At 37.0% G+C, this 27,232-nt stretch overlaps 1 protein-coding gene across 1 annotated transcript in view; it reads right to left on the bottom strand.

Moving 5' to 3' along the window:
- Window positions 1-338: 338 nt before the first annotated feature.
- The window catches only part of dyrk4 (dual-specificity tyrosine-(Y)-phosphorylation regulated kinase 4), a 45,662-nt gene continuing 18,768 nt past the window's right edge, over window positions 339-27,232 (bottom strand). Inside the window, exons 6-12 of the mRNA XM_039760567.1 lie at window positions 26,537-26,675; window positions 25,945-26,026; window positions 23,325-23,497; window positions 15,089-15,149; window positions 14,625-14,754; window positions 10,292-10,473; window positions 339-592 (exon numbers count right to left, since the gene is read on the bottom strand). Coding sequence (XP_039616501.1) covers window positions 339-592; window positions 10,292-10,473; window positions 14,625-14,754; window positions 15,089-15,149; window positions 23,325-23,497; window positions 25,945-26,026; window positions 26,537-26,675 — 1,021 coding nt within the window. The remainder of the gene's footprint in view (window positions 593-10,291; window positions 10,474-14,624; window positions 14,755-15,088; window positions 15,150-23,324; window positions 23,498-25,944; window positions 26,027-26,536; window positions 26,676-27,232) is intronic.

Here is a 27,232-nt window from a genome sequence, read left to right as displayed (position 1 = left end):
CTTACTATTATAAATGGATACAATATTACAGCTAAACAGATTTTTCTAGCCTTCAACAAGTTTTGGAAAAACTACAGTATCTTTAAGTCATATCTATCATTACAATGTGTCTCAAGTCTATGTTTATTTTTTTTAACAAATCTGAATTAGCAAATTATATTTTATTTGCATCATAATGTCAAGTATTACTGTCATATAAAAAATCACTTTTAAAAATGTCAAGGTTAAGATATTGCACTTATATTCTACTTTGGTAATTTTGAGAAAACTGAATAACCCAATATTGTGGTCAGATGTTTTATGATAATTTTTGATCCATGTTTTCACAGGACTTCACTCTAAATGGGAGGCAAAAACTGATCTTTTAATTCAGATTCTGGGTGAACACTAGATATTTCAGCTTTAATGATGATTTGCACTGGTCTTTCTTCTAGATTTTTCTCGCCTGATTTTTGGTCAGCTATGTCCTCTTGTATTTCCTTTTCTGCTGATGCTCCAACAGGTCTTGGTCTCTCATTTAGTGAAGTCTTTGATTCCTTTATGTTAATCTCATTTTTAGAGTTTTCAGAACTATGTGAGTGCCCTTTGTCATCTGCAAAATACAGAAAATATACAGTTCATTTCACATGTAAATAAAAAAATAAATTAGGTAACCTAGTAATGCTTTTTAATATGCATATGTCACACAGATATGGAAAAAAATAAAGCAAAAATAGAGTAACTACTGTAATAATGAGAGTAAGTTAGTTAGATTTTTATGATAATTGTTATAAGCTGTAGAAAAGAAAACACCTTATCTTAGTCTATAAGTAACTTGCTTTAGCTTTTGTGCCACAACACTCTAACCATTGGTAGTTAACTTTCACTTATAACTATTCAAAAAAAGACTAAGTGGATTTTAATGGTTCATATTGAAATCTCAGCCCTACATCACGTCATCTGCACTAAGTCATTCTTCATTCTCTATATAAGATTGCAGTCATCAGTGCTGAGTTGCACTTCATCTGTGTAATTATATGTATATCTTTGCTGAGGCTGCATGCAGGGAAAGTGCTACAAGATCATTGACATGTTACAAGTTTCATCAAGTGCATCAGACAATTCCCCTCAGCAACATCCTTCATATTGATCAATCAATCTAGGAAAATGAATTGGTGAATTAAAAAGAGACAAGGTATTAACACAAAGGAGGTAATGTATGTTACCTTTTTAGATATTGGCAACCCAACATGGAATTGTAGATAATTGTATTCAGTCTTCTGAAATGTACTACTGCATCCATTACACACCCTTTGCTGTACATAAAAATTTACCTCAGCAACTACCTCTAAAACAGACTAGCCATAAAAGCTATTGAAAAAGCAGGTTTCTTCATACAACAAATGCTGCAACTTGGACACATCATCAGTCATGACCCGAGGGTCATAAAATTTTTCAGGTCTTAGGTCATCAGAAACCCTCACCCAGGCGACCCAGCTGGGGTTGATCAACCCTCTTGATCCACAACCACCTTGATACTTTTTCTGCAGCATCTATTATGTTATTGGTGGCTCTTTCTTCCTGCACCCCTCTAATGCCAAGGAGACTGAGAGCCCAATGTACATACGGCCCTGCAAAGCCTTGATGGGCTTTCATCGGGTCTTCCACCAATGCCTTCTGCATTCCTCTAACAGTTCTAGGTATTTTTCTATCCGGTCTTCCCAGGGAACAGTGAGTTCCATCATGATCACTAGCCTTAGACTGATCAGATGTTAAGATCAAATGACCTGAGAGTCGCCCTCATGATGTGTTCCAGAAAATTCAACTGCTTTCCTAGGTCAGCCTTCAGCTGCCAGTCCCGCACAAAGGCTACTAACCCAAATGAGTCCCTGAGCCCCAACTGGGGTTTTCCCTGCCCTAATATTGGCAATGTTGTATCTTATTCGGAGCTAGTGTTTGCTCTGTTGAATTCCACAGCAGATAGTATCAGCTGCTGCCTTCAGCACTTGGTTATGGCGCCACCTATACCTCCCCTCTCCTAAGGCTTTTGGGCAGCAGCTCAATATATGCTCCAAGGAACCTCTTGCCCATCACAGGCAGCATACCGGGGTATAAGCAATCCCAGCAATGCAGGTTGAACGGTCTTGGAAGGACATCATACACCAACTGAATTAGAAATGTCAGTGTAGCTGGTTCTGTATTCCAAAGTTCTGCCCATGTGATCTTTCGGGCAGTTATATGATCCCAATTGATCCAAGCTCCCTGCTGGTGCATAGCCACTGCCTTGCTTTCATATTCCACCTCTCCACATATCTCTTCCTGGATTAACTGACATCTCTCTCCCTCCCCCGAGTTTTATCGTGTTCTTGCCCATGTTATCGGCCTTTCCAGCCTTTGGTGTGGCCATCAGCACCCTGCCGCTGATGTTGCTGTGACAGTCAGGTCATCTATAAAAGCTCTAATGGTAAGTTGATATATGCCAGATCTGAACAGGGGGTTTCTACATTTTGCTTCTACTGCCTTGACAAGCAGGTTAATTGCCAGGGCAAACAAGTACGCTAATATAGTGCAGCCCATGATAATGCCTTTCTCTAGATAATGCCATGTAGATGTATGTTACTGTAACTGAATATCTCACTGAAACTATTATAATAATCTAGTATGAGGTCTTTAAACTTCTCTGGAACATAGTATCTTGTCAGCACTTGTGTCACAGGTTTATTTTGAAAGGATCCATAAGTGTTGGCAAGGTCTAGCAAAATGACTGCCAGATCTAATCTATTCTCCCTTGCCTTGCAGATCAACTGGGTAGTCAGTCCTGTATTTATATATATATATATATATATATATATATATATATATATATATATATATATATATATATATATATATATTTATATATATATACAGCCTGGTATGCCTCCTTCCTTTTGCACTGTGGTATCAATATAGGAATTCCTCAGGAGATACACTGTCAGACAATTAGCAAGAATCTTAAAAAACACTTTGCCTTCAACACTGAACACAGAGATTGAACAGAACTGTGTGATGTTGCCCTCTGTATATCTCTACTACCTGGCTCATTTCCCTCTCCGCCACACTACCTTGATGAGTCTCCACTGTCTCTCCAGGAGACTTGGGCAATGCTTATACACTTTGTATGGAATTCCACTTGCAACTGTGACTGTATTCCTGACTTCTTCTAGGGTATGCTCCTTGACGTTAAAGTAGATAGAGGGCTCAGGTGCTGTGAATAGCTCTTTACAGTGGGCTAGCTCTTCCTCCCTCCTGCTATCACTGTACATGTCTCTGAGGTAAGAATTGATATTTTCTTCTAGGCATGCAAGGGTTCTGCTCTGCTTCTGCCGAAGCAGATCCTGAGTGAATCCAAAGAGATTTGCTAAAAAGGAAGTTCACTTGCGAGCCCTCTCTCTTCCCCTTTTCCTGTGCCACTCAGCATGTCTAAGAGAGATTAGCTTCCATATTAGGATGTTCTGAATTCTGTAAGTGCTGGTTTGTCCTCCTCTCTCATGTTCCTGTATTGATGTCTTAAAGATTTCGGTTCTTTCCTAAACTGGGTAATCTTAATCTCGTGGCAATTTGGCCTGGCTGCATTGTTATTAGCTTTTGGTTGTTTAATACCAAAACTCTGTGCACCGATACTAATAATCAAAATACACATCCAATGGAACTGCTGATCCACTTCACCCCTTGATGAAGCCTTGGGGGCAGCATCAACATCCTCATCAAACTGACACCACTCAGTCTCCTTGCCTACGGCAGGCCACAAGACCCTGCAATGTCAAGATCGTCTGCTAGCGCAGCATGTGCAGCCTGGAGGTTCTGGCAATGTGGAGTGCCTCTGGGCCTGGTTGCTCCTCCTCCATCTCACCAGGTGTAGTGCAGAAGAATGTTTAATGAAAAACCTGTTTATATAGGAGCAGTCTGTATGGTGATAAAGTGCTTAGCACTGTTGCTTCAGTTACAGCTACACTAAAAATTTGGCCTGTCTCTGTCTGCATAAAGTTTACACTTTTTCCCAGTGTTTATGTGGATTGTTCTCTGGGTAGTGAAACATTCAAGGTTGCTTCTGCCATATAAATGCAAAGAATTATTATTATATACCACATGCTGCTGTAATAGACTCTGGCTTCTCAAGACCTTAGCCTGGAATATGAGGATATTAAATGGAACAGATGGATGGGTTTATATGACTTCATTAAAATGTATTTATATTATAAGAGGTTCTACTTGGCTTAACCTGGAAGAGTAATAAAGCAATAAAATACATGTGCTCTCGTCTGTTATGGGAGATGGACATATGAAGCAGAACATTAGCAGCAGTGCTATTGCTTCTCTTATTTTTTATCATCCTGAGGTATCCTCTATTTACTCAACCCGAGGGGGTTCAACTACAGTAAATACAAACATATATAAACATGAGTGGCAGGAAAGGGGCTCAGAAAGAAATGGAAAAGAACGCAAAAGCTTCATCCAAGCTTAGACAGGCATCAAGTCCAAGCTGATGGTACAGCCTTTCAGAGACTGACCTGAAACAGATTTCCTGGGACCTGACGCTGCTGCATCGTCTCTAGCCGAGAGCGAAAGTGGGAGCATATGTGCAAGTGAGTCAGGTCAGGGTTGCTTGTCGATTCCAGAAGATTCAGCATTGTCAACTACTCTTTGCGAGATGGGAGCATTGACTTTAACTGGGCTTGCCACTTCACCCGCAAAGCGCAGAGGAGACCTAAATGATCTGTCCGAATTGAAGGTAATGATCACCGCATCATACAAGGATTAAATACCTCAGACAGAAACAAGAGATTATATTTGAAAATAACCACATTCGTATTTTCCCAGATTTCTCTCCCTCAAAAGCAGCTAAATGTGTCACATTTTACAACATGAAACTTTGCTTATGGAAACCCGAGATCAGATACAGCCTTTCATATCCTGCCAGATTGAAAGTGGACATTCATGGCAAGCTCTACATTTTTACTTCTACGGGGGACGCAGAAAAAGCACTAAGATAATTGATCCCAATACTTTTTTGCAATATCTTACTGGCTGTTCGATCCACTTGCAATAATTTTGATACTATAATTATACATCCTATTTCCTTCTCGGCCACTTTTTGTTTATGTTTTAAATACAATTATATTCGTATATATATATATATATATATATATATAGATATATATAAATATATATATATATATATATATATATATATATATATATATGTGTGTGTGTGATTTTTTTTTTTTTAAGGAGACTGTTTAACATCAGTCTCAGTCTTTATTGTATTAGGTCTTACTATGCTTATCCAGAGCTACTGTTTAACATCATTCCCTGGGTTTACTAAGGACTTATTACAATGTGCATCATAGAGACCAATTTCACTTCTCAATAATGATGTTAAATTACACTCCAAAGTCTTAGATGGAAGGATTGAGGAAGTGCTTTCTTCAGGAATATTACAAGATCAAACTGGATTTATTAGTTTAGCTTCCAACCTTCTACGCCTCTTTAATGTTATATATTCACCCACAAAGTCTAACCCCCCGGAGATATTATTATCATTGGAAGCAGAAAAAGTATTTGACATGGTTCAATGGAACTACCTTTGCACTACATTGGATTAGGATTGACCCGATCATTTCTGCATGGATCAAACTACTGTATACCAGTGCAGAAGCTTCAGTTTGTATTAACAACATTAATTCAGACTACTTCAAACTAGAACGTGGGACTAGACATGGATGCCCCTTGTCACCACTGCTTTTTGCAATTGCCATTGAGCCACTGGCAGTTCACTGTCGAAATGCTTATGAGATAAAGGGGATTATTATAGAAGGACTTGAACAGAAAATTTCTCTATATGCAGATGATATGGTATTGTATATATCAGATCCACAAAATACTGTGCCTGCAGTCCTAACAGCACTAACAGAATTTCAAAAGATTTCTGGTCTCAGAATTAATTTCAACAAAAGTGAGCTCTTTCCAGTGAATTCTCAAGCATGCAATATTAGTTAGGTTGGCCACCTTCCATTTTACCATCACGGATCAGTTTAAAAACCAATGGGTAAACATCACAAATAAATATAAAGCTCTTTATCAAAAAAATGTTGCCGTCTGTATGGAAAAAATTAAGCAAGACTTGCATAGATGGTCTACCCTTCATCTCAATTTAGCTGGAAGAATTAACATTATCAAGATGAATATCCCTCCTAAACCTCTTTTTCTATCTCAAAACATTCCAATATACATCAATAAATCATTTTCTAAGAAATTAGATTCAAGCATAACCTCATTTATTTGGAATTCAAAACATCCACGTATCCAAAGTGCAACCCTACAAAGACCTAAGGCAGAAGGTGGCATGGCTCTTCCTAACTTTCAATGTTATTACTGGGCAGCAAATATACAAGCTGTATAAATCAGGACATTGACATAAATAGATAAACATACACAGGCTGGGTCCGCAATAGAAATAAAATCCTGCAGTACTTCTTTATATTCCTTGCTTGCACCCCAATAAGTAGAAGTCATCGCCAATATACTAACAAACCAACTGTGCTTCACTCACTCAGAATATGAAACCAATGTAGGAAGTATTTTAAGACAGAGAAGCTTTTATCTGTGGCACTTCTATACGAGAACCACCTTTTCCCACCCTCTCAAACGTACACAGTTTTTAATGCCTGGAAAACATCTGGGATTAAATCACTTAGAGACACAGACAACGTCTTTGCATCCTATGAACAAATACACACCAAATTTAACTTTCCAGCAACACACTTTTTTCACTACCTTCAAATTAGAAACTTTGTTAAATAAATCCTGCTCAATTTTCCTCACCTCCCACCTACCTCTATTCCGGAAAAAATACTGATCAGTCCCAAGGACTCACACAGCATCTCTGTAATATGTAAAAACATTTTACAGTCCCTTCCTTTCAAGGATCTCAGAGTACAGTGGGAAAAGGATCTCTCACTCAACATCTCAGAAAGGGAGTGGAAGGTCACAATGCACAGAATTCACTCGAGCTCTATATGCGCAAAGCATACAATTATTCAACTTAAAATTATATACTGACCACATCTGTCTTGTTTAAAACTGCAAACCTGCAAACGCTGCAATCAAGTTCCCACCTTATTTTGTTCTGGGCGATATGTTTTAGGTGTTCACCAAATTAACATAATTTTGGACCAAAATCTTTAAATGTCTTTCAGACAGCCTTGGCTGTCACAATCCCTCCTAATTAATTAACAGCTGTTTGGTGTACTCCCAAATGGACTTATAAGTGGAGAAGGACAAACAACAAGCAATAGGAACAGGTTTTTGATACAATCAACAGTTAAATGAGTTATTGGGCGGCAAACATATACAGTAATTAATGATTAATGATGTGTTCATTGAAATCAGCAATGGACACCTTAGCACCTTATTGATTCTTGACATTTATTTTTCAGACATTAACTTATTTTCCAGCATACTGCTATGTATATATATTGGGGATTGGAATCAATTAAAAAATGAACTAATTAATTGCATAACTGTATTACTCACATTTAACATTAAAACACACGATTATAAAATAAATACATAAATCATGAAGAAAATATACATTGAATCACAAAATTAATGTAGTATCAATAAAAAAGAATTAAAAAAATTTAATGGCATAGTTTAAACTTAAACAATGACCTGAAACCTGAACTTTTAAAAAAAAATATTACTTGAGCAAGTACAAACTGTATTGGAGCGCCTTCCTAAAAGGCAAGTTGAAAAGAAGGCAATAAGAAAACAAGTCCAATTAATTAATTCTCAAATTGGTATGGCATATGAGACACAGACCAAGTGAAATGAAATGACTGAAACGACTGTAGACTTTGAATGCACTGCTAAAGACTGACTTAATTGAAATAAGACTCTCTTAAAAGGGCATACATTAAAATTGTCTTAAAATTCCACAAATGTCAACCTCAATTGTCACCATCAATGACTTTATAATTATATTTTGTGTTTTTAAAAGGTGTGTAGCATAGGACTGCCTATATGTGTGGGCAAAGGAATGAAGCAGCTGGAAAAATGCATCCAAAGTGCTCACAAAGTGCTGTGTTTGTGAATGACAACCTCCAAGCTGTTTTTTTTTTTCCAGCATCTCTGACAGTCCTGCCTATTCGGGTAGTTTAGCACATCTAAGAGATTTAATGCTTTTATAGTTGGTAGAACTGTGGTGTGCCTTGGGATTTTTTGGGTTACAAAAATTGTGCCACCACAGAAAAAAAGGTTAGAAAACTCTGCTGTACCTACACCTACTCCTGGCATGGTAAAAAAGTTTTCTGTAGCAGCTATCTTGCTTAAAAACTGACACCATGCATTACTTGGATGGTTATGTTGTGTTCTTTGCGTAAATTAGCAAATATACTGCAAACTGGAAAAAAGGGTAGAGATAATCAATACACTTCTATTTCGTACAATTTTATCATTATATTGAGGCAGTAAGCACTGTAATCTGGCCAGCAGACTTGCAAGTTACATGCAGAGGTACTAGAGGTTTATTTTGGTTTTAGTGTCACTCAAAGAAAAGTATTCTGCACGTATGTGATATGACAGTTATTTAATGTTCTTACAGAAACATGTCATCATAAAAAGGAGAGAATGTAATTTTTTTAGTAAAATTTGAAACTTTTAAATATAATTTTATTTCTCACAATTTTTAAAGGTAGAATATGAATATGATACTGGATGTGTATATAATTCTTTACGTACATACTTAACTTATTTGTATTTTAACACCTTCAATCAGTCAGGGAGGAACAACACCAGTATATGTTTCAGGAGTTTGAAACTGATGAGCTTTTATTGATTGTGTGGGAGACGCCTCAACTTTTTTACTTGCAATTGGACTTGTTCAACTCCTTTACACTCTTCATCTTACGCGAAGCACACTGCTTTTTGACTCCCGTTCCCTCCTACTAGATTGTTTAGTCTGTGCTGTTCCCGCACACCATGCTGCTCCTTCTCATCCCCACATATGTTGCTACTGCACAATGTGTTCTGCTTCTTTTCATCTCTAGTACAGACAAAATGAGCATAACTTCTGGCACTTTCCATCCTTTCTTCTGGGACTTCCCACTATCCCACTGTGGTGTTTCAATAGCACAGTGCTGTGGCCCTTTGAGTCTCCAGCCAGATCATTACAGTATAATGTTTTGTAATGGTAAAAAAAAAAATGTACACGAAAATGCTGCCCTGACCAAAACACTGCCTGAGGTATTTGCCTTGTTGCGGGCCCTGGATGCGATATATATATATATATATTACTCAGCAAAAAAAGAAACGTCCCTTTTTCAGGACTGTGTATTTCAACAATAATGTTTTTAAAATCCAAATAAATTTACAGATCTTCATTGTAAAAGGTTTAAACAATGTTTTTCATGCATGTTCAATTAACCATAATCAATTAATTAACATGCACCTGTGGAATGGTCGTTAAGACCTTAACAGCTTACAGAAAGTAGGCAGTAGGTCGGTCAGTAAAAGACATTAATTATACTGTTATGTTATACTCTTTTGTTACTTATTTTTTGTTTCATTGTTATTTTTGAATTATTACTTTTCAAGTATATATGCATTATTTGTTATGTTTGTAATTATGTACTGTCTTATGCTCTTATGCCTCCATTCTTTGTGCTTTATGGTTAGAGCCCCAAGAGGCAGGACCTCTCTGATGTCACTGGTGCTGAGACCTCCTCCCTGGCTATGTATTTTGAGATAAATAGCAGCAATTTCTTTAAAGTCATTTGAAGTTTTGTAAGAATTGTGTTTATTTTGTTTGGATATTATGGTTCTTGCTTACTTTCTGCTCTGGTTTTGGATCTTGAATATTTGGATTGTATACTGGGACTTGTTTGCCTTAGGAGTGCCTTGATGGCAACTGTTTTGTTGTTTTGAGCATGCTTTTATTATTCTTTTTCTCAGATAAATATTTTCTGTTTTTAAATGACTGTGTTGCCCTTTGGGCCACAAGCCAGTGTTTTCCATGGTTCCTCCATCTTGTAAGGCATTTTGGAACAATAAAGTTTATTTTTGAGAATCCAGTTTCTCCATTTTTGGTCCTAGTAATGCCTAAGCTTTATCTGGACTTGGAAGTAAAGGTCCTGGCCTGCCTTTATGGTCCATTTGGAAGCCTCAACTACTTTTTCATTATGTCTGTTAATCCTAAACAAGCAAATATAAATTATAATTGTTTTATTATGTTACAGAAGACAGTCACAATATTTTTTAAGACAAATTTAACCTTTTCTGGCCACTGAGGTCTTCCTGTAGAGTTTGTCAAAACTGTTGTCAAAAACTGGAGTCACATCATCTGGCCCCTTTCTTGCAGCACGTGTTTTAGAACGACCTTTGTTAGATCGTAGTTCTTGTATCCATTCATGCTGCATAGCTTCATCAGGTGTCAGACGCTGCAGTGGATCCCACCTGCAAAGAAATACATCTTTTAGATACATGGAGTTAACAAATTATGAATATACAAGTGGTAGTATCATTTTTAGGGACATTGCACTGCAAATATGAGGACTGATGCTTTAAACAACAACTGAGAGAAGCTTAATAAATAGATTAGTATTATTAATAATTGCATTGTCATGAAATTATCACTGGTATGTTGGATAGACAGACAGATACTTTAATGTTTAAATATAAATAGTAAAAATTGTATAAATAGATGTTTATATTAAAATATTGAAATTAGGGAGCTGATTAATCACCGTTAACATGTGAGAATAAAACATTAAAAATTTCTGTGATTACATTTTGTAACACAAAACCTAAATGCATTAATGTAATCCGGATAATCTGGCTATGCTTTACATGTTGTTAATGATAATAACAATGGAATAACTATGTTATTTTGCTGAAGTATTGCCTTTTTTTCCCAAAAATGTTGCCTCCCAGGGCTGTGGCATTGTGCACTCCCATCATCTGGTGACAGCTAGTAATGAAGAGGTTTAAAACATGTGTGTCATGTAATCAGGTAAAAAAAAAATGAACAAAAGTTACAGGTGGCCATTTAATCCTGCATATCTAGAATGGTACACTTAATCTGCCCAGTTTAGGGTCACAGGGATCCAGTGATCACATTTTTTGTGTGGTATGCCACTCTTTTCCAGGGTTGTATGATATGTAGATCCAATCAGAAGAGTGTGCTGTGTGCAATCCCAGTAATAGGAAACTAATAATAGGAACCTAATAATAAAGTGTCAGTTTAGTTTTAAACCAGTTATTTGCTATAGAATATGTTGAAAATGTGTGATCTGGTGGCATAGCAGCTAGTGTTCAGTCCTTGAATCTTTGGAGGGTTATGTTGAGATTGGAAAGGGGATAGATGTTATTTACTTAACAGCACATAAAGGATTAAACAAATTTTTTATCTGATAAATAGCTGACCACTACAATTAATTTTAAAATAAGCTTTATTGTAGATAATATCCTTCTACTATCCAATGCTAGAACTGACATCCTAAGAAATAACAAAGGCTTAAAATAAGAAATTCAAAATGCTGAACAATAAAATGAATAGCATTGAATCCTGCTTTATATTATCATCTTGATCTGGAAGTAATAATTAATGTTGCAATATTCTGTTTTCTCTTTGTTCAAGGAAATTAATATGAGTATGAGTTTTACTTCTCTGCTAGAAGGAAAGGCAACACAAAAGTAACGCTCTATTTGTAACAAATTACATTTTATAAAACAACATATTTAGTTACTTTTTAAATTAATGAATAATGTAACTGTACCTGAATATGTTGTTAATAAAAGTGGTCTTCTTAAAAAAAATAACAGATACTAATACTAAGAAAATAAATAATGTCTTATTTTCGATCTTCATATTGTTTTTTAAGAGAGAATTATTGACAGAACCATTCAAGGTGCTATAGACTAATCTGCATTGTGATTTGGCTCATTGTGTTGACTGATAAGTGTTTAACTGTTTATTCAATTGTTTCTATTACAGAAGACTGTTCAATAAACTAACTGAAATAACTTAATATGCACAGGCAAATTTTTATTACTACAGTTTTGCATTAGAAATTAATAATGTTTCTGCTTTATTGAAAACTATTTATATGCTTTAAGGAAATGTGTCAAATTTTTATTAATATGCAGTTGATTTTAAAAATTACAATTGTGTGATTACATTTTTAATCGATAGCACACCTAATTGGAATGCCAGAAAAATATTTTTAGTCAGAAGAAGTCTGACAGCAGACTACAAAAAAAAAACACCTCCTGTATCACTTACTTCCTGGAGTCCCGTAGTAAAATCTAACCTTGTGCTGAAGGTGTTCAACAGGTTCACCAGGATGTCATGTAGAAGGCATGTGACACCACTCATGGTAGCCTACAGCTTACACAAAATCCTTTCAGTTTGAATTACACTAGAGAGTCTAGGCTAGTGCCCACAACAGAGGTACCCTTCTGACTAGCTTGCTTCATCTGCTGGCATCTTCTGTTATCTCATGCGATTGCTTAAAAACATACCACTGCATAAAAGAGTATACTTGAAACCTCAGAGTGACAACATAAGCATAAATGTTTTACCCAAGCCAAATGACCCAAGTCACCTTCCGGAAATACAGTTGACCTTTGCCCTTTTTTATATATAGCTTATTGTTTGGAGCACATTTCAAATTTCTTCCAAAGACATCTTAGATATTTTACTTACATACTTGGACTACTTAAACCTTTACTTCCTGGATAAAGACTGGAGTTAAGGAAACAATGATTTTTTTTTAATTCTACCACTATCTTCTTGGCTTTACTTATGATGAACTACACATGGTTCAATCTGCACCACTTAATTAAGTCATCCACTGGTCTCTGTATTTCTCCTCTTACACTTCATTTATATATCCCATGATGGCGGAGTTGTCTAAATGCTTCTAAGGGTGTCATTGCATTTGATATCTGATCTATACAGAGTGAACAGATAGGTAGCTAGTATAGTTCTTTGGGAAAGGTTATGTATTGCGATTAATATTTAAATCCTCACATAGTATACAAAGAGTGGTTAATTCTGAAAACTGACATGGAAGTTGTTAACATTAACTTTCCCTTCACTCATATAATTGGAAGTACTGTATACTGTATGTTTGTGTGTCAGTGTCTTAATTCTGAGCTCAGCATTTTGTAATGTTTTGATTCTGATGAGTTTTTTTTTACCAGTACGTTTGTTTTGCTCTTCAGTAGCTTTCTGGTGAGGTTGTTTGTGGCTTGAGTGGTTATTTTTGGTCACATGATGCAAACATTGTGGCACATAACCACACTTCCACAAGCATATTTTATATCAGAATGCAGCACATTCATTATCCTAGTTTTAGTCAAAAGAAGCCACTACTTCTGCATACCTACTTTGGTAATGTTTTTTGTTGTTAAGGTTCTTGACTATTTGTCCTTTTTGACTGCAATTTTTGAACTCTGTTTTTGTGTCTCTTTTACCTGGTTCTAGTGTTTCCTGAGTGGTACTTTGACCTGTGCCCCTTTGGTGCTTCCTGAACAGATTAGTTTTAAGTTGTTTTTTAAAAGAATGAATTGAATCAGCTGATCTAATTAGTTTCAGGAGGTCATTGCAAAGTCTGGGCGCTAAACAGCTGAAGGCCCTGCCACCCATAAAGTGCAGGTTAGTGTGGGTCACAAGAAGAGTGTCAGAATTAGTGGACCTTAATGGGTGAACAGAAGCATAGCAATGGAGAACATCACCGATGTAGTCCGGTGTGAGGTCATTTGAAGCTTTGTAGGTTATTAATATAATTTTATATTCAATCCTGTAAGACACAGAGAGACGGTTCAGGCAAAGAAAGGATAGGTGTTATGTGCTCGCTGTTGCTGGTTTGTGTAAGGACACATGCAGAAGAGTTTTGAATCAACTAAAGCTGTGAAAGAAGAGCTGAAGGGGCATCTACCAGTAGGTAGTTACAAAAATTGAAGCAGGATGTGATGAAAACATGGGCAACTTCTAATCAGCATTAGAAAAGGAGAGGAATGAGGGGAATATCTACATGTTCTCTATAGCTATTGCCTTGTTACTGATTACTTTATTACTGAAAATAACAGATATGTCTTTATGTTATTTCAAAATCCTACACGCTACACTTAACATGTTTCTCCTTCTTCCTGGCCATGTGAAATGTGCCTTTTCAGCTGATGGTAAACAATTCTATATTTTTTTTAGAAGATATCAAAATTCTCCCCAGAGCCTCACTGTACTATGTTGCAATGTTACCACTGTCAAGAATAATATAGAATAATATTTATAGAATATAGAATAATATTTATAATAAAGCACACAATCTCTTCTTCATCTTTCCTAGTTGTACTAGCTTCAGTTTCATGCAATTAAATGTAAACCAAGTGGGATTTAAGGAGGAATTAATTTTGGTCATCTTTCCAAAAACATTTGTACACATTTCTTACACCATAAAACTAGCCACTTATAAACTTTATTTTGATAATCAGTCATTATCAATATAATACATCAGCAGTTCTTAACAATACAGATTTGGAGAGAAGCTTTTCTTTATACATAAATTTTAAAATGAAATAGTTTTTTTTTACATTATACTCACATCAGACATCCTTTCAAGAAGTCAAGGAATAGAGGATCATTTATTTTCAGAACAGTAGCAAGGTCTCTAGAATTAGGTTTCCTTTTTCTGCCTTTGCTGTTAGTAACATTTCTTGGAAAACCTTTAGAATCTGTAACAATATGTAATTTCAAAGATGAAAACACTTCCCTCAAACAGATGTTTACCTTTTTTTTATTGCCCAAAGGTCATGTTTTGTATTACTGAAATACTGACAAAATAAACCATGTTAACCTGTTTACACCCTGAAGCAAGCTTTAAGTGGTGCAATTATGTTTCTTGCATAAGTATTACTTTAACCACCCCTTAAGTAAATTGTAAGCATTGCTGAATGGAATGTGTTGATATGCCCTAAATATTTTAAAGCCAAACTGTGCAACCCTTATAGTAAACTTAAAGAAGGAAACTTTAATGTACATTATTACTTTTTATTGTTTATTTCTTACCAAAAAACAAACGTTTTCTTGATGCTGTCTGAACAAAGTCGTCAGGTGGAAGTCCAAGCACCTGTAATATATCATTTAAGGTTTAGCTAAGAAAATAATAGCCATGTGCAGTATTTTTTAGAAAAAAATGGAAATCATTTTACTCATTTATTAATAGAAAAGCACACCCCATTTTCAAAATGTGTCTAAACCCAAATTTTATTATATGCAAAGCTAACACTTCATTTCATGCAGTCACTCATCTGTCAATAAGAGTAAAGATTTATGAAAAGAACATCTTTTAGACCACCTGAAACTAATTCTCCATTGCCTCACCATTTTCCACTCACACATGAGGCTTCACTTTGGTTACTTCCATGGCAGCCACCATTTTGGTCTGTGAGGACCTCTCAGTCAAATCTAGACATCATTTTGCTAATGCTGCACAGATGGACTCTATTTAACACTCCCAAAACACCCTCTTTACCAATTTGGGTCTCTAACATTTGTCCACTGGATGCTCTGTTTGTCTGAGCCAGGCCAACACAAAGTGGTGATCAACTGACAGCTCAGCACATCTTTTTACTCAAATGTCCAGAACATTTTATCTCACATCAGATGACCCATGGCCTAAGGTGCTCTGGTAGCATGTACACTAAGCATCTTTGTGTTCAAACATGATATTTGATATGAACAATCCATGACTAGCACAAGACTCTGGAACAACTCAAATCTGAATTCATTACATTCATATCAGGCAGATGATTCCTCCCAATCAGATCCATCCAGGAATGTAAGTTTCCCAGTAGCACTAGAAAGTCAGTAGATGGTATTCTTTTAAGCATCAAATCCAATGTCTCCAAAAATACCAAACACTCTGAATACTTATTTGGTGTATACAAACAAAGATCAGTCAAAATTTTCCTCTCTCCAAATTGTAGTCATATTGAGGAGTCTTTTTTGTCCACAGGAGCAAACTCTAACTAAACAGCATTCTGCCAGGAGCTTGTGAATATCTCTACAGCAACCCAGGACCTATCTTGTGAGGCAATGCCAGTAAAGGTGAAAGACCACTCTTGAGCAAGATATTTGTTTCCAGTATCAACACTCTGTTTAGAGGTATGTCGGGCAATATCTAGGCTTTTTTAAACCTCCTGTATGAGTTTCACCTCTTCCATGCCAGGGGAGATATTTTCTACAACCCAAGCACCAAATTCTATTGCCAATGTCTAGCATAACTGGGTTGCCCCATTCTTTCTTGTCTCCTAATTGACACTGCATCTGAACCTCACCCTTCACCATGACACAAAATTCAGGCTAAGCCTGATAAGGCTACATGAGTCACCTAGCTATAAGGTGCTCATTGGTGAACACTAATTCCAGGTCTGGCTCCAAGAGTGAATCATAGTATCCCTCTTACTGGAGGTGTTCTCTTTAATACAGCTAGAATATCGAGCAGGATCAATTATAGATACTTCTTTTTCTGGCAGATTCCTCTAGAAAGGGCAGTACAAGGTGCATTGTCTGTGGTAAAATCTATTTTTGTGGCTGAAGTTACTTCAGTGATTAAAACCCTCCATAAATGCAAGACAACAAAGGGTGGATGAGAAATGATGAAAGCATTGAATATTGTGGATCTGTTTTAGCTAACTTATATCTTCAATTTTTCATTAATGCAGAAACAGTGCCTCAGAACTGGCAGATCTGGATGTGGTCCCCTCTTTGAATTTAGGGGGGAAAGAGACTGTGTACCATTTACTGAGGAAATCACACTCCTCTGCTTCTATGCGAAAGTCAGAGTACTAAAACTGAGACTCTATCTTACAGTTAAACTTCACATTCCAGAGGCTTCATTTTGGCTGTCAAACATTGGACCTTGCTAGTCTTATCTAAATGTGCTTTGTGGATTTGGAAAAAGCTTATATACTCCATACTACCTTGTGAAAGATGTTATAATAATATGGGGTTATGAGGCTGCCACAACATACAATTTGGTGTCTGCATTTACAAAGTGAGAGCTGTATTTGCATACTTGGTGTTAAGACCATTTAGTCAGGATGCATCCTGTCTCCTTTCCTGTTCATTATTTTCATGCACAGGATATCTGAGCCCAGTTGAAGTTTGGAAAGTATTCAGTCTGAGATCCCAAGAATTTCCTTTCTGTTGTTTGCACATGATGTTGTCCTCTCAAACTCATTGGACTGTTATTTCTAGTGTGCACCAGAACTGTTTCCACCTGAGTGTAATGCGGTTTGGATGAGAATTAGCACCTCCAAATCTGAGGTCGTGATTCTCTCCCAGAAAACAGTGTTTTTTTTCCATCTAGTTACTGGGCACCTGTCCCAACTATAGGAATTCAAGTACATCACAGTATTCAGTAGTCTTACTCACAACCGAAATTAGAGGGGAAAGTGTGATTGACCAATGAGATAATGTAGCAGCAACAGCTTTATGAACTTTACAAGGAGGCAGCTAAGACAGTTGTTTTACATAGGTCTACATCCCCATCATAACCTATGGTTATGAGTTCTGGGTTGTGATTGAAAGAAAGAGATTGCAAATACAAGTGGTTGAAATTAAGTTCATGCACAAGGTTGCTGTGCTCACTCTTCCTGAGATTGAAGAGTTCAGCAATGTGGAAGGACTTCAGAGAAGAACCCCTGCTTCTCCAGATCAAAAGGAGCCAGCCAAGGTGGCTTTGACATTTATTTGAGATGCCACTAGGACACCTTCTTCCGAAGGATTGCCAGGTTTAGCCCACTAGCAAAAGACCAAGGAGCAGACCCAGGGCAAGGGTATTATATCTCCTGTCTTGACCTGGGAGTGTCTAATTATTCCGAAAGAAGTGGTGGAGGAAGTTGTTGAAAACAAGGAAGAAAGGTTGGTCTTTCTCAGAATATTTCTATCATCATCCTCACCAGGTAAAGCGTAATGAAAATGATAATGATAATTTATGGTAAGAGCAAATTGCACAATACTCAATCTCAATAATGTAGACTATCATTGAAAAGTTAATTTATTTCAGTAATTCAATTCAAAAAGTGAACCTCATATATTAATTCACTAGCAAAATACCCACGCTTCGCAGCGGAGAAGTAGTGTGTTAAAGAAGTTATGAAAAAGAAAAGGAAACATTTTAAAAATAACGTAACATGATTGTCAATGTAATTGTTTTGTCACTGTTATGAGTGTTGCTGTCTTATATATATATATATATATATAGCAAAATACCCGCGCTTCGCAGCGCCAAAGTACTGCATTAAAATTTTTATTAAGAAGAAAATTAAACCTTTTTAAACTGAGGGAAAATATGCCAATAATTATTTGTTAAGGATCTCTTTGTATACCATGTTGTCAGTTCGGCCCTCCAGTTGTAACATGACCAAGCTGTGCGCTGAGCTTACTCTTGAGCATGCAACTTACAGTTGGCCATGTGAACAGTAATCTTGTCTCAAATCTGACAGCTTGGATTGCTGCTGTCATAATCGGTTTGAGTTTCATGGTTTGTTTCAATTTCGACAGTATTTACAGGATTTGTTGTGTTGAAGTGACATTCGGCATCTGTCAAGCGTTGTAAGCACACAACCGGATTCATCGATAAAACTACATCCAGCTTTTGAGAGTTTAAACATTCATAAACATCAAAGTGTCCACTACTGAAATCATCACCTGTGAATCTAAGATGTTTAAGAGGCATTGGCAGTTGTCGAAAGGTGTAAAATATTTGGCTATTTCAGTACACTTGAAAGCGACAACCGAACAATTCAGCGGCGGCCATCAACTCACATGCAGAACCATAGGTGAAGGGCTTAAGCATTTCATTCTTATAGTGCTCCTGTGTAGTATAATTATCTCCTGTACTATCATCAGTCCACACCTTGAACCTGTCCCAGTCATTCAATACATAAGACACAATGTTCCTCCGGATACCAAGAGTGAGCCTGATATGGCTGTGCAATATGTAACAAACAGAATGGAAAAGGTAGGTGCCATCTCTGGGCATGGAAACCACTCGGTAAGTGACAGTTCTTTGATCGATAGTGATCACCTCGATAGACATGGTAATGGGGGTTGGAATGATAAAGGAAATGGGTACCTGAGAAATGTAAAGTAAGTCTAAAATACCTATACAATAACTATAATTGTAATAAACAAACAATAAAACAGCGGAGAAGCCGTGGATTAAACAAAAAGGCTGTAGCTATCAGTAGGGAGACGTGAATCCCGTGGCGAAGCAAGGAAGGGAATGTAGAGACCGGAGCGATGGACGGTCTTATATAGGCAGGCAGCCAACAACGTGGGAGGCGTTGGGATGGGGGACCCAACGCTACCTCACACGGTGACCGAGCTGCAGGCTATGGACATATATATGTACATAAGTAGGATTCAGTTAGCGTTGGGAACCCGTGTACCAAATTTCTTGAAGATGGGCCCATAAGTAACAAAGACTGTTGAAAATTCAATATGGTGGCCGACAGTGGCATCATACCACCGAAATAAGTGCGTACATTGGTTTCGGTTAGTGCAGGGAAGCCGCCTACCAAATTTCGAGAAGATAGGGCCATAAATAAGAAAGTTCAAGGGGCCATAAATAAGAAAGTTCAACATGGCGGACGTTGTTGACCGTTATGACCATTATGCGTAGAATTTCAAAATGAAACCTGCTTAACTTTTGTAAGTAAGCTGTAAGGAATGAGCCTGCCAAATTTCAGCCTTCTACCTACACGGGAAGTTGGAGAATTAGTGACGTTGGAAAGTTCAATATGGCGGCTGACAGTGGCGTCATACCACCGAAATAAGTATGTACATCGGTTTCGGTTAGCGCAGGGAAGCTGCCTACCAAATTTCGTGAAGATGGGGCCATGAATAAGAAAGGTCAATATGGCGGACGTTGTTGACCGTTATGTGTAGAATTTTGAAATGAAACCTGCTTAACTTTTGTAAGTAAGCTGTAAGGAATGGGCCTCCCAAATTTCAGCCTTCTACCTACATGGGAAGTTGGAGAATTAGTGACATTTTGAAAATTCAATATGGTGGCCGACAGTGGCGTCATACCACCGAAATAAGTACGTACATCGGTTTTGGTTAGCGCAGGGAAGCCACCTACCAAATTTCGTGAAGATGGGGTCAGCCTTCTACCTACACGGGAAGTCTGAAAATTGGTGACGTTGGAAAGTTCAATATGGCGGCCGACAGTGGCATCATACCAGCGAAATAAGTAAGTACATCGGTTTTGGTTAGCGCAGGGAAGCTGCCTACCAAATTTTGTGAGGATGGGGCCATAAATAAGAAAGTTCAACATGGCGGACGTTGTCGAACGTTATCAACCGTTATGACTGTTACTAGTAGAATTTCAAAATGAAACCTGCTTAACTTTTGTAAGTAAGCTGTAAGGAATAAGCCTGCCAAATTTCAGCTTTCTACCTACATGGGAAGTTGGAGAATTAGTGATGAGTCAGTCAGTCAGTGAGGGCTTTGCCTTTTATTAGTATAGATTACACACAGAGTGATATATTTCAAGCGTTTATTTCTTTTCATTTTGCTGATTATGGCTTATAGCTAATGAAAACCCAAAATTTCAAGCATTTCTTTCTTATCATTTTGCTGATTATGGATTATAGCTAATGAAAACCCAAAATTCTGTATCTCAGAAAATTAGAATACAGTATTGTGAAAAAGTTAAATATTGTAGACTCATGGTGTCACACTCTACTCAGCTAATTAACCCAAAACACCTGCAAAGGTGTCCTGAGCCTTTAAATTGTCTCTTAATCTGGTTCAGTATGCCACACAATCATGGGGAAGACTGCTGATTTGACAGTTGTCCAGAAGAGTGCTGTATCCAAGCATATTAATGGAAAGTTGAGTGGAAGAAAAAATGTGGCAGAAAAAGGTGCACAAGCAATAGGGATAACCACAGCCTTGAGAGGATTGTAAAGCACACCCCATACATTTTTGGGGAGATTCATAAGGAGTGGACTGCAGCTGGAGTCAGTGCTTCAACAGCCACCACACACAGACATATCTGGGACATGGGCTACAACTGTTGCATTTCTTGTGTCAAGCCACTCCTGAACCAGAGACAATGTTAGAAGCGTTTTACTTGGGCTAAGGAGAAAATGGACTGGACTGTTGCTCAGTGGCCCAAAGTCCTCTTTTCAGATGAAAGTAAATTTTGCATTTCATTTAGAAATCAAGGTCCCAGAGTTTGGAGGAAGAGTGGAGAGGCACGGAATCCAAGTTGCTTGAGGTCCAGTGTGAAGTTTCCATAGTCAGTGATGATTTGGGGAGCTACTGTATGTCATCTGCTGGTGTAGGTCCACTGTGTTTTATCAAGTCCAAAGTCAGCACAGCCATCTACCAGGAAATTTTAGAGCACTTCATGCTTCCCTCTGCTGACAAGCTTTATGGAGATGCTGATTTCATTTTCCAGCAGGACTTGGCACCTGCCCACACTGCCAAAAGTACCATTACCTGGCTCAATGACCATAGTATCAATGTGCTTGATTGGGCAGCAAACTTGCCTGACCTAAACCCCATAGAGAATCTATCAAGAGGAAGATGACAGACACCAGACCCAACAATGCAGACGAGCTGAAGGCCGCTATCAAAGCTTCCTGGGCTTCCATAACACATCACCAGTAACACAGGCTGATTGCCTTCATGCCACGCCACATTGATGCAGTCATTCATGCAAAAGGAGCCCCGACCACAAATTGAGTTTGTACATGGACATACTTTTCAGTAGGCCAACATTTCTGTATTAAAAATCTTTTTTTTTATTGCTCTTATGTAATATTCTAATTTTCTAAGATACTCAATTTTGTGTTTTCATTACCTGTAGGCCATAATCAGCAAAATGAAAAGAAGTAAATGCTTGAAATATATCACTCTGTGTGTAATAAATCTATATAATATATGAGTTTCACTTTTTTATTTGAATTACTGAAATAAATTAACTTTTCAATGATATTCTAATTTATTGAGATGCACCTGTAGATCCTGATTTTATACAGTAGGCTTCTTTCTTGCCCTTACATTCATGTGTACTGTTACTGATGTTTAAGGTTCAAATATAGTTGCTAGTTGTTGCTGGAACCCAGTTACCTACAGTACCTGTCAACTGCAGGGCACACTCATGCATATACCCTGGCTATAGTTTCTTTTCTGTTTGTTTGTTTTGTTATTTTTGATAAATTATATATTGTTTTATGGTATTGAATATGTTTCTATTTTAATGCCTTTAGTAATTTCTTGTTTATTAATTTTAATTTGTGTTCTAATATTAATTCTGTTAATTATGTTGCTTACTTCATATATACTGAACTAAAGTGGCCAACATCCCAGGTGTTGCAGCTGTGACTCCCCTCAGCCTATATAAGGCCTAAGATATGCATCAGCTTCTGCCTGTTTAATTCAATTCAAATTGTAGTGAAGATTTTTGTATTTTGTTTCTTTTTGCATAGCTGCTCTTGTTTAAAGTTTCTGTCCATTGGATTATGGCTTTGGATTTTGTTCTTTTTGACTGCCTTTTTGAGGCATCCTTTATATTTTTTCAATCTCTTGTCAATAAACAATTTTAAAAAGAAAATAATCTTACAGTTCACATGTCCTTTTTTGTAAAGTACAGCCTTTTATGTGGAAGGCCACAAGACTGTTTAGGATCTTTAAGTTTAGCAAGTCCTGAATTACATCATCCATGCTCACTCATACTGGGCCAATAAAGTTAAAACTTATATTGTTCATTATATAGCTTTTACAGTATATGTAATGCAAGCTCAAAATCCCTATATTAGTGTAAACTAATAAACAGTATTCACAGTTAAGTTTGTCAACCTGACATTTCAAGTTAAATTGTATTGCATAATAGGGCTAATACAGGGTGGTCCAGATCTAATTATACAGATCCAGATCATCTGGATAACTTTGATTTATGCAGGGACGATTCCACTTCGGCACAAAGGCGATTCTTCATGGCATCAGTTCGCACATTTCTTGATAGTCCAGGATTTTTCGGGTAATTTTCTATATAATAGTGTAAACTTAATAAGTTATAACGTAATGAAAATTGCATAATTAGATCTGGACCACCCTCTATAAAGCACAGGTAACAGCAAGCAGTATGTCACCTTGCATGATGACAACACCACAACAAAAAGACTCAGAAGCAAAAAGTAAGACAGAAATAATTTCCTAATAAAAATTATATTTCTACCAATTTTGGTCATCTACTAAAAGTACAGTAAACATTTCTTACCTCCATAATACAAGCTAACTGTTCCCCTTCATTCTCTCCAGGGAAAAGGGGATAACCAGAGTATAGTTCAGCCAATATGCAGCCCAAGCTCCACATATCAATCGCCATACCATAAGGGTGGCCTAGAATCACCTCTGGAGAACGATAGAACCTGCTTTGGATGTATGTATAGACTGGAATGAAAAGAAAAACAATAAAAAAAATGGTTTTATGATAGGTGGCACAGTGGCACAGTGGGTAGCATTGCTGCCTCACAGTTAGGAGACCCCGGGTCCTCCCTGCGTGGAGTTTGCATGTTCTCGCCGTGTCTGCGTGGGTTTCTTCCGGGTGCTCCGGTTTTCTCCCACAGTCCAAAGACATGCAGGTTAGGTGCATTGGCAATTCTAAATTGTCCCCAGTGTGTGCTTGGTGTGTGGGGGTGTGGCACCCTGCCCAGGGTTTGTTTTCTGCCTTGTGCCCTGTGTTGGCTGGTATTGGCTTCAGCAGACCCCTGTGACCCTTTTGTTAGGATATAGTGGGTTGGATAATGGATGGATGGATGGATAGTTTTATGATATATCAAAAACATATTTCTGTATTGACCACTATTTCAGTTCACTAAATGAGCTTTTTTAGAATTGCAGTACACATAGTTTAAATAACTGGTCCAGTGTCACACAGTGGGTTAGAGGCTGAGACCGTAACGCAGACACTGAGGCATACGTGTAAACACTATATTCACTTATGCATCTTGTATGTAATAACAACAGTGTTAAAAACTACAAATTTCATAACAAACATATGTTTATTTGAGTGACTTTTCTGTTATTATATTCTCCTTAATAGAAAATGAAACTGTAGCTCTAAACTGATTGTTGAAAGCAGGTGAGGGTTTTATGTTTGTGTGTGTGTATGTGTGTGTCTAAGAGTGTGGTCTGTGATAGACTGCATTGCTTCCCAGTAGGACTGGGTGCATGCATACCGCCTCCATATGTCCTTGAGCCAGAAACACTGATTTGAACATCGATAAAGGATATTTGTACAGCATATAAGCTAAAAAAAATCACAAAAAATAAAGTGAATGATATGAAAAATAATTTTATTTGAAAATATTTCAATTTCATTTTACAAAAAAAAAACTATGTATAATAAACATATTACTTATTAATTAATTTACTTATATTTTTGCTGATTAATTAAATGCATTGTCTTATATTGTGAAAATACAAACTCTGAAAAAAGGGTGGACTATTAGAACCCAAGCAGTACATCTCCCGGACTGCTTAAGGAAAGTGAAGTTCCCAGACAGAACATATTGGAACTAGAGGTATGAAGGCACCTGGCCTTTTCCCTTTATTACATGTTTCAGGTAGGCTCCAGAGAACTGTAGGTCAATTAGTCTCATCTGAACTATGGTCAAGGACCAAATGTTGACAGGCCAAATTAGCTTGTGGCATTTATGAGATGTTTAATTAATAAATTAGACATTTTGTCAGCTAAAGGTTTGCACACTGTATACTCACAAACAGTGAGACAGAAAGGGGGCTTCATTTGCCTATAATAATTTATTCATTGTGCTTAATTTATAAAATATTATTTTGACACATTTATCCAACATTGGACCTTATATATATAGACAGCTGCAGGTTTATCTTCTTTATACTGCAAAAGTATTTAGTGTCATCAAATATATTTTAAATCCAACTACTAGCTGTTGCATTGTATAGCACAAATGCTTCTCCCTTTGTAGTGTATTAGGAAAAATCAGTTGCCCTGGATAGAATGTCACGCCATCACAGGACATACAAATGTGCCCACACATCCACTCTGTCAATGGAAATTTAACTTCACCAATCTGACCATAGGTCTTATGACAGTTAAATGACACATATATCCTTGAAAGAAAATCACAGGAACCTAGTAATTCAAACTTTACACCAATCAGTGTGATGAGGCACAGTGGTGTGCTGTGAGAGCTACCCAAGTGTGCCGTGGAAATAGTAGTATAGTGTAGTGTTCCTGTGACTGAACCTGAGAGAGATAAGCTTTGCAGGCGGTCAAGACCTATCTAAGGAGGACTGAACTACATGTAGTAGCTGGCACAAAAGCAGCTCCGTGATAGCTATGTTGAAGACACAGCACCTAGAGCACTCTAGACGTGTCTCCTGACTGCTACAGTCTATCTGCCTGGGTGTGTGGTCTCTAGCAAGCCTCACAGGGTTGATGGGTAGTGGGCATACAAGTTGCCTCTGAGGCACAGAAGGGCGGGCAAAGGGAGAAATCAGCCTGGAGAGGCCATCTAGGTGCTCAGTAAGTGCTGTGTATACAAATGTTGATCTTGGAGCTGCTTTTTTAATGTTTTCCCATTGTCCAGTTGAGTGTGTGTGTGACATATAATATGTTTGTGGTTAGTAGAATAATGGTGTGCCTTTGGATGTTTTTGGTTACAAAAAGTGTTCCACCACAGAAACGGTTGAGAAACACTGCTATACACAGAAGTTACTTAGCCAGGAAATGGGGACCACTTACAAAAAGCTTCCAATGCTATTCCGTGTGCTGAAATGCACATACTTTTTGTTAATAATAAAGAAATGTTCAGATTAGATTAACGAATCTCATACAGTATATTAAAGTTGCTAACCTCTTTGGTGTTCATAGCAGCTTGATCCAAAATCAATCACTTTAATTGTTCCCTGTCCCTTCTGGAATAGTAGAATATTTTCCTAATTAAAAAGAAGAATAGGATGTTAAACTTAGTATCCGTATTACAATATAATTACAGACATGAAAAAAGAGAAGAACAATTTCCTTTGTGCTATGTACCAATGACATGTAAGCTGAGAAAAATGCATCTATTTTGCTTATAACCTGCTTACCTGAAAGGAAGTGCTTCACTACTGCAATAGCAAAACATTAAAAGTAGTGTAGGTATTTTCAAAACATAAAAAGACAAAAGGAAGAGCTCTAGACCATTATAATATTACATACATTGTTCATACAGTAGTTTATAAAAAAAGTGTAATAATTTAATAAACAACTATTTTGATAGGGCTGATATAGTTTTAAAGGGATTTCCAACTGTTAGCAATTTCAACAATAGAAATGTTTGGAGTTACATTTTTTTTTTTTTTACTTTTTTAGTTTTCTGCTCTTCCTCCTCCTTATTTAGAGTGTGACTATAGAAAGAAGAGGTCTATGAATTTTACAATCTGAAGTACACTACATTTTCTTACCGGTTTAAGATCACAGTGGATGATCTTCTCACGGTGGAGCAACTGTAGGCATTTCAGTATGGCATAGGCAAAGCGACGTATGAGGGCCATGCTAAATCCTTGAAAGTTGTTTTTCTTTATAAGCTCATACAAGTTAAGCCTGTGGAAAACATCTGCTGTTAACACAGGTTTCTAATGCAATTAAGTGAAAAGAGGCAAATTATCTCAGCATTAAGCATTAGGTTAATGCCATTATGTAAAACAATAAAAATATAAATATTATGAAAAAACATTAGTTCATAGACAAGTTATTATTTTGGCAGTTTTTTTTTATTTCAACAAATCAGGCACATTGCAAAGAAAGAACTGAGAATCCATCATGAATAAAGTTAAGATGCACATACAGTTTGAATTTTCCCTGCAAGTCCTTATGAAAGAGCTACAAGATTTGCAGTAGATGGCGATATAAGCTCATCAATAATACACAAAAGTTCATTTATTTATTTATTTATTTTTTCCTGTAAGCAAAACCTTCATTTGTCAAGGAATTTAACATTAGAACATTAGAACTGACATATTTTACTTCAAACAAAAGCTAACTGTAATTATATACACTAAAACATCTAAACAGAAAAAAATTAAATTAAACAAAAATTATGTGAAAAACGTACAGTTTATTCATGAAGACAACAGTGGTTTTGTATCTGCACATATTCA

The sequence above is a fragment of the Polypterus senegalus genome, chromosome 8, assembly GCF_016835505.1.
Source record: "Polypterus senegalus isolate Bchr_013 chromosome 8, ASM1683550v1, whole genome shotgun sequence".
In the NCBI taxonomy this organism is placed as follows: domain Eukaryota; kingdom Metazoa; phylum Chordata; class Cladistia; order Polypteriformes; family Polypteridae; genus Polypterus; species Polypterus senegalus.
Note: the sequence above shows the minus strand (reverse complement) of the source record. Positions and strands in the feature narration are given on the sequence as shown.